Raw genomic sequence first — 13,050 nt, 5'->3', positions numbered from 1 at the left:
ACGAGCAGAGAGAGAGGCCCGGTCGCGTCTTCAAACTGTCTTGCTCTCTCTCGCTACCGAGTCGCACATATTAATCAAAATCAATTGAGAATTGACACGATTGTAAAAGATCGGAAGATCGAAGTTTCACGTGGAGCATTCGGATGTTTTTTTCCTGAATTACCACTGGGTGTTAATTGTGCAAAAAAAACACAAAAAAAAAAATTAAAAAAAATAAAATAAAAAAACTTTTTTACGTTGCCTTATCTTCTCTGAAAAGCGTTCCGCCCATTCAGCTGACATAAAAAACACTTTCAATAAACAAAACAAAACCTATCCAATGATGAAATGTTTTCTGTGTTGACAAATCTTGTGCGATGTCCTAACCATAGACATGTATAGAAAGGCTAGATGGCTCAAGGCGGAGTCAGCTGTGTCGTCACTTGGCGGCCATCTTAGGTCAGGAGACTGCGCTGCTGCTCCCTGCTGCTGTGGACGGAAGGTGAGTGACATACGCCAACTAAAATGCTCGTAACTTGCTGAATTCTTGACGGATTTACAAACGGTTTGGTTTATTACAAACCTTATTAACGTGGCTATGATTTGTGCTGATGCCGATGTTTAAATTGTAGCTTCACGTTTTGAGAAACGCTTAACATTGCAGCGTAGCTGTGTGTTTCATGGCTGCCCTCTACTCTAAAGTGATACCACAGTCGACATTTTCAATTATTAACAGGTTTCCTGAGACCAACAACGTTTCTTGACAACCTAATCTTTTGTCTAAATGTCATTTTGTGGATGTGGTTGTATTTATTTGCTGGCTAGCAGTGAAGAGGTCGTAAGTGAGTCACCAAGCAATTGTAAATTGGTGGGAGAGGCAGGGTTAGTCTTTCGTTTCAACATAGCTTTGAGTTACACATGATTTCCAAGTGGTTTGGTTTCTTAAAAACATCTTTACATTTGGATTACTTTGTTGGTTTTTTGTTTACAGAACTTCTGATTACGCTTGTGGAAAATGCCTGATTTTTGTGCCGCCTACGGCTGCACCAACGCACGGAGCCTCCAAACCAGAACGCGTGGTTTGTGTCCAATTTTGTGTCCAATTGGACACAATTTTGTGTCCAATTGTGTCTTAATGTTTTTTTTTTTTTGTATATTTTTTTTTTTTTTTTTGTAAGTTTTTTCTAATTGTGTGCCTTTGGACCTAAGTAAAAAAACAAAAAACAAAGACCCATCTCTTTTCTCTTTATTTTACAGAATGGCAACTTGAGACAGATTTATATTATACATAAATTTACACATGTATTTAATAATGTAAATATTAGTAATAAACTAAATTGCACTATTTCATGTTTCATGTACCTTATAAATATTGACATCATTACTGTGTGTGTGTATGGGTATACCTAGTACTTTACCTGTCTAGTCTACTTAATATACTATTTTCTTAATAAACTCCGTGGCTATAATTTTTCACAAGTATGCAGTTAAATAGCCGCATCCCTGACGTTTATGACACACCAAGCCGTTTGAAAATCGGTTGAAAATTGAGCAAAATATAGTTATTTCAGCACTACATGCACAATAGACTTTAATGTTATAACTGGACGAGCGGTCCTGTCCTAAGATGGCCGCCGTGTGACGTCGTCGGGTCCCATTGGCTCTCAGCCCCGGTAAGCTATCTAGCCTTTCTATACATGTCTATGGTCCTAACTGCCGGGATAACATAACGCATACAAGTCCGCTAATGATACGTCCGATTCGCGAACTAATGACTCCTTTGAACCGATTCCATTTAATAAATGGTTAAAACAACTGATCTGTCCAACACTGAATCGGTGTATAACAAATCGGTAACACTTTACAATAAGGTTCCATTTATTAAACTCTAGTTAAAGGAGAAGTTCACTTTTGAAAAAACTTTTGCTGATAATTTACTCACCCCCATGTCATCCAAGATGTCCATGTCTTTCTTTCTTCAGTCGAAAAGAAATTAAGGTTTTTGATGAAAACATTCCAGGATTTTTCCACATATTATGGATTCCATTGGGACCCAAACGGTTCAAGGTCCAAATGACAGTTTCATTGCCGCTTCAAAGGGCTTTAAACGATACCAGACGATGAATAAGGGTCTTATCTAGCGAAACGATCGGTCATTTCAAAAATAAAATAAAAAGTTGACGTTTTATAAGCACAAATGTTCGCCTTGCTCTGTTCTGTGATGCGCGTTCGTGACGTCACGTAATACGCAATTACGTTGAAAAGGTCAAGTTTGATGTGTTTACAAATGTGCGGAAGGAGGACCATATAAACATTTTCAAATGTATTTGTGTCAGTTTATCGTTTAAAATGCCCATTTCGTGTGCGCATCCTGAGTGTTTTAATATTAAAAAGCCAAAAAGAACATTTTCTTCAATTTTTCAAGCGTGACCTTTTCAACGTAATTGCGTATTACGTGACGTCACGAACGCGCATCACAGAACAGAGCAAGCCGAACATTTGTGCTTATAAAACGTCAACTTTTTATTTTATTTTTGAAATGACCGATCGTTTCGCTAGATAAGACCCTTATTCATCGTCTGGTATCGTTTAAAGCCCTTTGAAGCGGCAATGAAACTGTCATTTGGACCTTGAACCGTTTGGGTCCCAATGGAATCCATAATATGTGAAAAAATCCTGGAATGTTTTCATCAAAAACCTTAATTTCTTTTCGACTGAAGAAAGAAAGACATGGACATCTTGGATGACATGGGGGTGAGTAAATTATCAGCAAAAGTTTTTTTAAAAGTGAACTTCTCCTTTAACTACATTAGTTAACATTAACTATTAATAAACTGTACTTCTACAGCATTTATTCATCTTTATTAATGTTAATTTCACCATTTACTAGTAGCTTACATTATTTAAATCAAAAGTTGTATTTGTTAACATTAGTTAGCCTAATGCACTGTGTGAAGTAACATAATAAAAACAGCTGTTCATTGTTTGTTCAACTAAGATTAACAAAGATTAATAAATACAGTAACAAATGTAGGCTATTGCTCGTGGTTCATGTTAGTTAGCCTAATACATTAACTAATGTAAACAAATCAAACCATATTTAACACCTCTTAAAATGAGAATGTAAGTGCGCTTACCCCATTTTTTTAGTAAGAGTGGTTAGCAAGATTTAACCTTAATAAACTACTGTATTTTCAGGTTATCTATATGACAATGTGTAAAAATCTTTTAGTTCTGACAATCTGACAGAAATCTGACAATCTTTTAGTTTAGACTGTTTGCAGTAAATGCAGTTTGGTTGTCGAGGTCAAAACTCTAAATAAGCTGTGAATCAAATAAACTTACTGTAAATAATGTTATGTAATTTTTTTACTCTTACACTGAATGTTTGGATTTTGTGAAGGTGTGAATCATTTTTTATTCATATTTAATATAATAAAGTTCTGTGTAACGAATTATTAACGAAGGAATATATTGTGTCCTCCAGTGCCTCGACTCGACTGTACTCTGACATTTTTCAGAGTCTAAAATGTCTGAGTCCGTGTCAAGTCCGAGTACATTTTCATCCGAGTGCGTGACAAGTCCGAGTTCATTCAAAATTGGACTCGAGCCCGAGTTCGAGTACCCCAACTCTAGTGGAATTCATAGACAATTGGAAAAGTTTTTGGGGCAGACCTGACCTTTTGAAAAGAGATGGTATTCATCCCTCCTGGGATGGTGCTGCTCTTCTCTCTAGTAATATGGCACATAGTAGAGCTCAAACATGAATTGGGCTCAGGTCAGGAAGCAGACAGACTGGCTAAACCGACCGTCTGCCAGCTGTCTCACTGAGGTCAGATAAATCCCATCACATAGAGCCTCTTTCACCAAGATATCATCATATAGAGACTGTGTCTGTTCCATGAACAATACAATTTTAAATTTAAATGAGTCCATACCCCAAGATTACTGCTATAAACATGAGCCTCGTCTGAAAGGCAAAGGTTGCTGTAATTTATTGTAATATCTTCAGAATTACTGAGAAATCTTGTTTTAAATATAATTATTTTGAAGTGTTGGTGCGTAATGTAACACTATCTAGTGTAAATGATAAATCACGTTTGAGATTTGTGCTGGCTACTGTATACAGGCCGCCAGGGCACCATATAGACTTTATCAAAGAATTTGCTGAGTTAGAGTTAGTTTTTCAGTTATCAGAGTTAGTACTGGCTGCAGATAAAGTCCTTATTGTTGGTCATTTTAATGTACATGTAGATAACGAAAAAGATGCACTGGGATTGGGATTTAACGACATTCTTAACTCTGTTGGAGTTAGACAACACGTGTCAGGACCTACTCATTGTCGTAATCATACTCTAGATCTAATATTATCACATGGAATCAGTGTTGATGCCGTTGAAATTCTACAGCAGAGCGATGACATCTCAGATCATTATCTAGTCTTGTGTAAACTTCATTTAGCCAAGGCTGCAAAGTCGACTCCGTGTTATAAATATGTTAGACCTATCACTTCTGCCACTAAAGATTGCTTTTTTAATAATATTCCTGATCAGTTTCATCTCAGCATCCCAGATAGCTTAGAAGAACTTGATATTGTGACAGAAACATTTGACTCTCTCTTTTCCAGCACCTTAGACACAGATGCTCCTTTGCGCTTAAAGAAGATTTAAGAAAATAGTCCAATATGACTGAAATGCTTGGTGTGCAAAGCAAATCTTTCACATAAAAACTCGATTTCAATATATGAGAGATACTCATTTTGTATTGAATGCTATTTATTCCATATCTATTCTAGATTATATGAAACATTATTATTCTAATGTAAAGACAACAAACACAATTTAGTGTATAAAAACTTTTAAAAAAATCACAGGACAGGTTCACTTTTGGAGGCTGGCTCCATTTATTATCAAAAACAAAAATAAATGACAGATTAGGTGGGTGCGGGCGAGGGTGAACCTCGCGCCGGGCTGTAGAGCGCGGGCTCGACAGGCATAGACCACTCGAGGCCGAGGCCTTATACGGCCTACGCTGTCCTCGTCAGCGTCCTCACCGTTAGGTCCACCAAACCTAGCTCCTGGAGCAAATTGTGAAACTCCTGAAACCCTCCGGAGGGTCTGATGGACCCGAGTACAGCGACGATGTCCCCTACGCAGCTGTTTCTGCTCTCCAGAGCATATACGAGCGGTGACTCTCTCGATTAATGCTAATGCTAATCCTCGATAAACATCTAAAAAAGATGGCCGCCAACGGGTTTCGAAACTTTCGCCTCCGGATTTCGCCTCTGACGCGTGTAAATTTCGCTTCAAACTTTTGTTTTTACGCGCGAATTAACACAAAGTGGTCAAGCGTCAAACTAGACACGGTAGACGCGAATTTGACACGCTATTCGCGTCCTGTGTGAACACACAGTAAGACCTCAGGGTCTGAACTCAAGTGCGCTGTGCAAAACCGTCTCAAGTTCACCATGGTCTCAAAACGAGCATTTACAAAATGAATTCTCTCCCGCTGCTTACTGTGCCTGAGCAGTTTAAAATAATTTGTATCTAAACCACAATGCTTAAAAACCCGTTTAAATTATAAACTTACATCATGATGGCGCAGCACAATTCACATATATATTATCGCCAGCCCTTTAGGCGAATATAGAGTTTGATCAAACTCAAAAAGCAATATCATACATCCATCAAGTTAATAATCAAACTTACCGAAAATTGGTGGGGTCGATGATGACGCTGTGTCTTTATCTGCTCCAACATGTGCCCGGCCCACATGCTGTTCCACAACTTCTCCGTGATCATCAGCTTTATTAGTAAAATAACCCGATAGCTTGGGGATTTTACTGAGTAGCTCATGTTTCCTCTGCTGTTTAGCTTTTAAAAAAAATTTATTTTTTGAGCCCCACATGTTTTTTTTAAAGATGACATTTTTAGCTATGCTATTGAAGACGAAGATAATGCGTGACTATTTTAAGAATAGTCTTGAATGAAGTAAAGAGTGGAGGAGATTGATTGGTTGATGCGATTATTCTAATAAGGTGCAGGCAGCCATCATCTGATAGGCCTACTTGCAACAGCAGGTCGGTCGTTCACAAGTTAAATATAGAATAAATGCATTTGATATATCAAATTAAAACGTGATGTGTCAATTCACCATGCCCTGCTGCCCACTGGGGTTTGATTGACAGGCGACCTGACCAATCATAACGCCGAATTCGCAATTTTGTCCGACAACAAAGCAGTCAGTAGATTAACGTCGGTGGACTTGAACTTGAAAAACGGTATTGTTTAAATTACTTAAATGACAATATTTGAAAGTTGAGACTTTGTTTCATATCAACAGTAAGCTGCTCTGAGCTCTCTCTTGTATGTCGGCGCGTAGTCACTCAGTGTAACGTTAGTATTTGCCCTGCGATGTATTTTTCACTGCGTGAGTGAGAACATGATGTGCGTGACTCGTGAGAGCGGCCTGGCTTGTCACACAGTAACTAAACGAGGCGGGTATTTGCGAACGGTCACTATAATATATTAATGATAAATTATTCCATGATAATGCATGGAATATACGGCAAAGCGCCACTAAATAACAGGGATAATTTGTGGGGGGCGTGGGGCTTTGGCAATCAGATGGCTAGTACATTTACATTTACATTTAGTCATTTAGCAGACGCCTTTATCCAAAGCGACTTACAAATTAGGACAAAAATTCAGCGAGTCATCATAAAGAGGCAAAAACAACAACAACGCAAGAAGTGCTCAAAATACGAAGTTCAGGTATTATTCAGAGTAGCATAAGCCTGATAAGTGATGTTTCATCACATCTTTATTTTTTTTTATAAGGTTAAGTGCTCACGGAAGAGATGGGTTTTCAGCTGTCTTTTGAATGTTGTCAGGGATTCTGCATTCCGGATGAGGGTGGGGAGAGCGTTCCACCAGCATGGAACTGTGAATGAGAATGTTCTGGAAAGTGATTTTGTGGCTTTCTGTGATGGAACCACGAGACGTCGCTCGTTGACCGATCGTAGGTGTCTGGTAGGGATGTAGACTCGTAGGAGTGAGTGAAAGTAGGAGGGAGCTGAGCCTGTGATGGATCTGTAAGCAAGCGTCAGTGCCTTGAACTTGATGCGAGCAGCGAGAGGTAGCCAGTGCAGAGAGGTGAACAGAGGAGTGACGTGGGCCCTCTTGGGCTCGTTGAAGACAAGACGAGCTGCAGCATTCTGGATGTAGGGGTTTGGTCGCACATGCTGGAAGTCCAGCCAGAAGAGCATTGCAGTAGTCGAGCCTAGAGATGACCAGGGCCTGGACGATAAGTTGCGTTGCATGCTCAGTTAGGAAAGGCCTGATCTTCCTGATGTTGTGCAGTGCAAACCTGCATGATCGAGCTGTCTTTGAAATGTGATCAGTGAAGGTCAGCTGGTCATCAAACGTTACTCCAAGATTTCTGACCGATCTTGATGGGGTGATTAATGATGACTCTAGCTGGATGGTGAAGTCGTGCTGTAGAGACGGATTGGCAGGGAGGACGAGAAGCTCAGTCTTTGCCAGGTTGAGCTGCAGGTGATGTTCCTTCATCCATGTGGAGATGTCCGCCAGACAGCTTGAGACCCGTGCAGCTACTGTGGGATCATCTGGTTGAAATGAGAGGAAGAGCTGCGTGTCATCAGCATAGCAGTGGTAGGAGAAACCGTGTGCCTGTATGATGTGTCCCAGTGATGTGGTGTAGATGGAGAAGAGGAGGGGACCAAGAACTGAACCCTGGGGAACACCTGTGGTCAGCTGATGTGCTCTGGATACCTCACCTCTCCATGCGACCTTGAAGGACCTACCTGTGAGATAGGACTCAAACCAGTGGAGTGAAGTTCCTGTGATGCCCAGTGATGAGAGGGTGGACAGAAGGATCTGATGATTCACAGTGTCGAAGGCAGCAGACAGATCCAGGAGAATGAGGACTGAAGATTTGGAAGCAGCTTTTGCGATCCGTAGGGCTTCTGTGACTGACAGTAATGCAGTCTCAGTTGAATGCCCTTTCTTGAAGCCAGATTGGTTGACATCCAGCTGGTTGTTTAGAGACAAGAAGGATGTTAGTTGGTTGAAGACAGCTCTTTCAAGTGTCTTCGCAATGAATGGTAGGAGAGAGATAGGTCTGTAATTCTCTACAAATGATGTGTTTAGCGTTGGTTTTTTGAGCAGTGGAGTAACCCGAGCCTGCTTGAATGCTGTAGGGAAGGTGCCAGTATGGAGGGATGAGTTGATGATGTGTGTGAGTGATGGTAGAAGTGTGGGAGAGATGGCTTGTAGAAGGTGTGAGGGGATGGGGTCAAGAGGGCAGGTGGTAGGGTGACTGGAGAGGAGAAGTGTAGATACTTCTTCCTCGGTTAGCAAAGAAAAGGAGGACAGAGGGATATTGGCTATGGAAGGGGTCGGTCTGGGTTCCTGTGTGTGTGGAGCTGAGAACTGACTGCTGATAGCTGTTGTTTTGGTGGTGAAGAAGTTCGCAAAATCGTCAGCAGTTAAGGAGGAGGCGGGTGGTGGTGGAGGTGGACAGAGGAGAGAGTTGAATGTCTTGAAGAGTAATCGTGTGTTGGAGGAGCTGTTGATCTTGTTGTGGAAGTATGAAGATTTTGCAGCATGAACATCAACAGAAAAGGAAGAGAGGAGAGATTGATACATACTCAGGTCTGATGCGTCTTTTGATTTGTGCCATTTCCTCTCTGCTGCCCTGAGTTCGGTCCGGTGTTCCCGAAGAACCTCAGATAACCAGGGGTTAGAGGGAGTAGCGCGTGCTGGCCTGGAGGAGAGAGGGCAGATAATGTCTAGAGAAGAGATTAGAGTGGAGCATAAGGTGTCCGTTGCGGTATTCACATCCAGAGATGAGAATTGTGAGGGTGGGGGAAGAGAGGATGACACGGCAGAGGAGAGATGGGAGGGGGAAAGTGAGCGCAGGTTTCGTCTGAAAGTGACTGGTGGTGGGGGTGGTGGTGCAGGGGTAGAGAGTTGTAGACTGAAAGTAATGAGGAAATGATCTGAAACGTGGAGAGGTCTCACCAAGATGTTGTCTGTGGTGCAGTTGCGTGTGTAAACCAGGTCCAGTTGGTTGCCTGATTTGTGAGTACCTGCGGTGATGAGTCGTTTGAGATCGAAAGAGGCTAGGAGAGAGGTGAAGTCTGTTGCATGTGGCTTTTCGAGATGAATGTTGAAGTCACCGAAGACTAGAAGTGGGGTGCCGTCCTCAGGGAAAGTGGACAGCAGCACATCCAGCTCATCTACAAAGTTACCCAGCTGACCTGGGGGGCGATAAATGACTACAAAATGGATCTTAATGGGAGTTGTAAGTGTAATAGCATGATATTCAAATGAGTTGTTGTTGCATAGAGAAGAGAGCGCGGAGTATTTGCAATTGTTAGAAACGAGAAGCCCTGTACCCCCACCTCTCCCAGACTGGCGAGGGGAGTGGGAGAAGGAGAAATTGCTAGAGAGAGCAGCAGGGGTTGCTGAGTCTTCTGGACGAATCCAGGTCTCAGTCAGGCCCAAGATACTAAGAGTAGAATGAGATGCAAAGGCTGGAATGAAGTCAGCTTTATTGACTGCTGACTGACAATTCCATAGACCCACGGAAAGAGAGAGAGGAGTAAGTGAGGATGTAGGGATGGGACGCAGATTGGCAGTATTGCGCTGCCTATTGCGCGTGATGAAAGGACGTTGCAGAGAGATAACAGGAATGTATTGAAAGCACATGTTGATTAAGGTGAACAATAAGATAAGTAGAGGGAAGAAAAAGGGAAGAGGAGTACGTAAGTGGCTTTCTGGTGTCCTTGCTCGGTGGAGTCGCGCAGGTAGAGTCGCTGGTCTTTACCCGAGTCGGTCTTCACACGAGGAGGCTGAACGCTTCCGCTGACGCTTCCGCGACAGCGTGCAAATTACACAGATATACAGATAATGCTCTCACCGCTTGAGTGAGTACAGCTGTTTCGTTCGGCCAATTAAGTCAATAACGCGTAAATGTGTCAAATCGAAAGTGCTTAGGAGCAAGGGCTTAAGTTACGTGCAAATTAGATTGCTATAAAAATTTAAATTTGTTTCACTCGCGGCTATTTCTCTAAAGTGCCAATGCGTCTAACTGAAATACAGAATTATGTTAAGTTAAAATGAGAAAAATAAAAAGAGAATCGAAGATGGCCTTACCTTGACTAAAATAGTAAGGCTAGTAGTTGTCAATCTGCTCCACAGCCAATCACGGGCCCCCTCCTTGCTCGGGCCCCGGGGCTTTAGCCCCACCTAGCCCTATTGTTAATGCGGCCGTGATTAAAGGTGCAGTCTGTGAGAACACACATTTCAATTGGCTATAGAAGTGTATTTCAGAGAAACGAGTATGTGAACTCAGCATGTTTCCTAAATATCTTCATATATTACATATTATTTTATTTTTATGATTTAGTAGAGTGAAAAAGTTACATAGAGCACCTTTAAAGATTTTACAGCAAAAAAAAGAAAACCTTTTTAGAATTATACTAAAAGGCCTTTTAATAAAAAAATAATACTGCTGTGAAATTTGTTATTTTGGCCAAGTATTTAAAACTGATAAAATTAAGATATGACATTTTTTTTCTTTCCAGTATGACTTCCACGGGAGAATAAATAAGCGCAAATGTCCTGAGGTCAGCCATGACGGACACATTAGCATAAACGATCTGAGAAATGCACTTCAGGATGATACTAATGTACAACAAATACGGCGTGACTTGAGAAATTATGATCTCAAAATTCTCGGTTATCTGACTGGAAACATCCCGGAATACCCAAACCCCATTGAATTTCACATCTCAGAAGTGACTCATGTCACAGACGAGAATAGTTTTGACCAAATCTGTGAGTCAGAGGGATTCAAGGCTTATGGTAATGATGATGAGAAGTTCTCGTGGTGGAGCCTGAAGATTGATGAAAGGAGTATAGAAGCAGCTGAGGAGCGTTATCTGGAGAAGGTGTTCCCAGACAGATCCGAAGAACAAAAGGAAAAACAGGATGAGTTCCTCAACAAATTCACCACATCACCTGCATTCCACATTAATGAATCACGCTATGGAACCGTTCGATTCTCTTTTCCTCTGAATGAACTGATGAAAACATATAAAGAGCAGGTGTGTGGAGACCAAGGAGACCCAGTTCTCAGGGAATATAAGACAATGTTTTACAAGCAGGAGATCATGTATGTTGTTCTTGTTCACAGCCCCGAGCACAATGACAGGTTCGAGAAATTCCCAAGGATTAAAAATGAAGATTATGAGGAAAATCAAATTGTCTGGAAAGCACAAGAAAATCTAATTGTCTGGAAAGCACAAGCCATTGGTAATGCCATTGAATTTAAATTGATATTGAATGAAGAGGACAAAATAACAGAGATTGAACCGGCGCAAAAACAATATTATTATGTATGGGATCATGTTTGCCTGGCCTTTCATTTCGATGGTGTCTTAAAGTTCACTGAAGAAGATCTTAAAAAGAGCGTCACCCATTGTGAACTGTCTCAAAAAAACTGTTCAATAAGAAATAATTTACAGCAGTCGTAAGAGGACAATGGAAGCAAGCACAACTGATTTCGATGTGTGTGCAGGAAATAGACCTCCACATCAGCATTCATAGAAGGGGTGAAATTAAAAATGGGTTTAAATGCACATTAACAATTACTGGTAGAGGGAAATTCTGGAATCCCTTGTCTCTTCAGTATATCTGTTAAGTGATGATGAGTGATTTACATAATAAGGTTTACAATCAAGTTATTAATTAATGATCAATATTTTACCTCCTACATTATAGTGTGATTACCAAAAATGTTCTTTTCATGTATTCTGTTAATGTCTGTATTAAATATCTGAGAGGTGACTGAAGGGTCTGGCCCATGCCAGGAATCCAGTAAAAGTGCTTGCTCATTTAGCCCGGCTTCCAGAAATTAATTTTGGACTAATTTAGACATTTGTCAATACATCCATCTGCTTTCAAAGTGACAATTTCTTAGTTAAAGTCTTAGTTACTTTACTGTGCTATATTAAAGTGTCCTCTCCTTGAGAGAAAGAACATGTTATCTTTTTGTTTTGGGAAGAGTCTCCTGTTTGAAGTTAGAGCCTGACCAAATCCAACCCTGAACAAGCTGTGTTTCTGTCTTTGTTAGTATTCTTTATTACAGTTTAAGGAACAAGTGGCATTATTAGAGATTGATTGACTTGTTTCCGGACAAGCTGGCGCCCAGAAACCCAGATCTGCGACCTGTGAAGGTCACAAAGTGGCTAACTTCAGGGTCCGAGTGTCAGCTGCATAATCAATGGAGATCAGTTTATCTGTCTATGTGTGGGAAATGTGTGTTTATCTATTTCTTAGCCAATCAGAAGAATCATTCAACCTGAAGCAAGGACTTAGTTTAGACCTTGGTGAAGGGTATAACTGCTGTGATCCTTGTAGCATCTGGACCAATCAGACACACACAAATTATTTATTATATTTAACCTTCACTCTAATTTCTACTAATGGCTACATGTGTAAAATATCACAATGTTATTAACATTAAAGACTAAGACAGAAATGTGTATGTGGACCCTACAAGACATGTATAATTGTGCATAAATCAATATAAAGATATGACTAATGTGTGATTAACATGTGTGTGTTACTTGCATTGACAGCCAAAGCAGCCTCAACCCTAATAAATGAAAAGAAAAACAACTATTGATAGTGAATCAAATTCTCAAAAACAAAAAGAAAACAAACCATGCAAGAGAGACACTGCTTATTTGTATCCGAGTATTAATGAGGGGAATGTGAATAAGTGAATTACCTTGAAATGAAGGTGCTGATGGCAGTTGGCGGTGGGTATGAGGCAGTGGATATTTCAGCAGAGGAGATATGAAACCTAATAGGTAAAGTAAATGAGTAATCTTGATTCCAAAAATGTTATTCAAATCTTAAGAGCTTAATAAAAGAGGGATATTACATGTTGTGAAATATGCTGATGTAGATTGCTATTCCATATCTATTGCAAATGCAAATACTGAGAATGTGACAGTCAGTTAAAAATATTACTTAC

The 13,050-nt window shown here is 40.5% G+C and overlaps 1 protein-coding gene and 1 long non-coding RNA gene across 2 annotated transcripts in view; both read left to right on the top strand.

Annotated features, from left to right (window-relative positions):
- Positions 1–12,623, top strand: part of LOC309497412 (uncharacterized protein) — a 30,694-nt gene extending 18,071 nt beyond the window's left edge. The window contains exon 2 of the mRNA XM_082167688.1: positions 10,592–12,623. Within this exon, the coding sequence (XP_082023814.1) occupies positions 10,592–11,542 (951 nt within the window). The 3' untranslated portion in view covers positions 11,543–12,623. The remainder of the gene's footprint in view (positions 1–10,591) is intronic.
- Positions 360–1,324, top strand: LOC309497475. Its single transcript, XR_014205546.1, has 2 exons — positions 360–1,058; positions 1,237–1,324. It is a non-coding gene; the product is annotated as an uncharacterized lncRNA (long non-coding RNA).
- Positions 12,624–13,050: the final 427 nt, after the last annotated feature.

Source organism: Leuciscus leuciscus (genome assembly GCF_965113295.1).
Source record: "Leuciscus leuciscus genome assembly, chromosome: 4".
Lineage (NCBI taxonomy): Eukaryota > Metazoa > Chordata > Actinopteri > Cypriniformes > Leuciscidae > Leuciscus > Leuciscus leuciscus.
The sequence above is the reverse complement of the archived record's forward strand: the minus strand, read 5'-3'. Positions and strand labels throughout refer to the sequence as shown.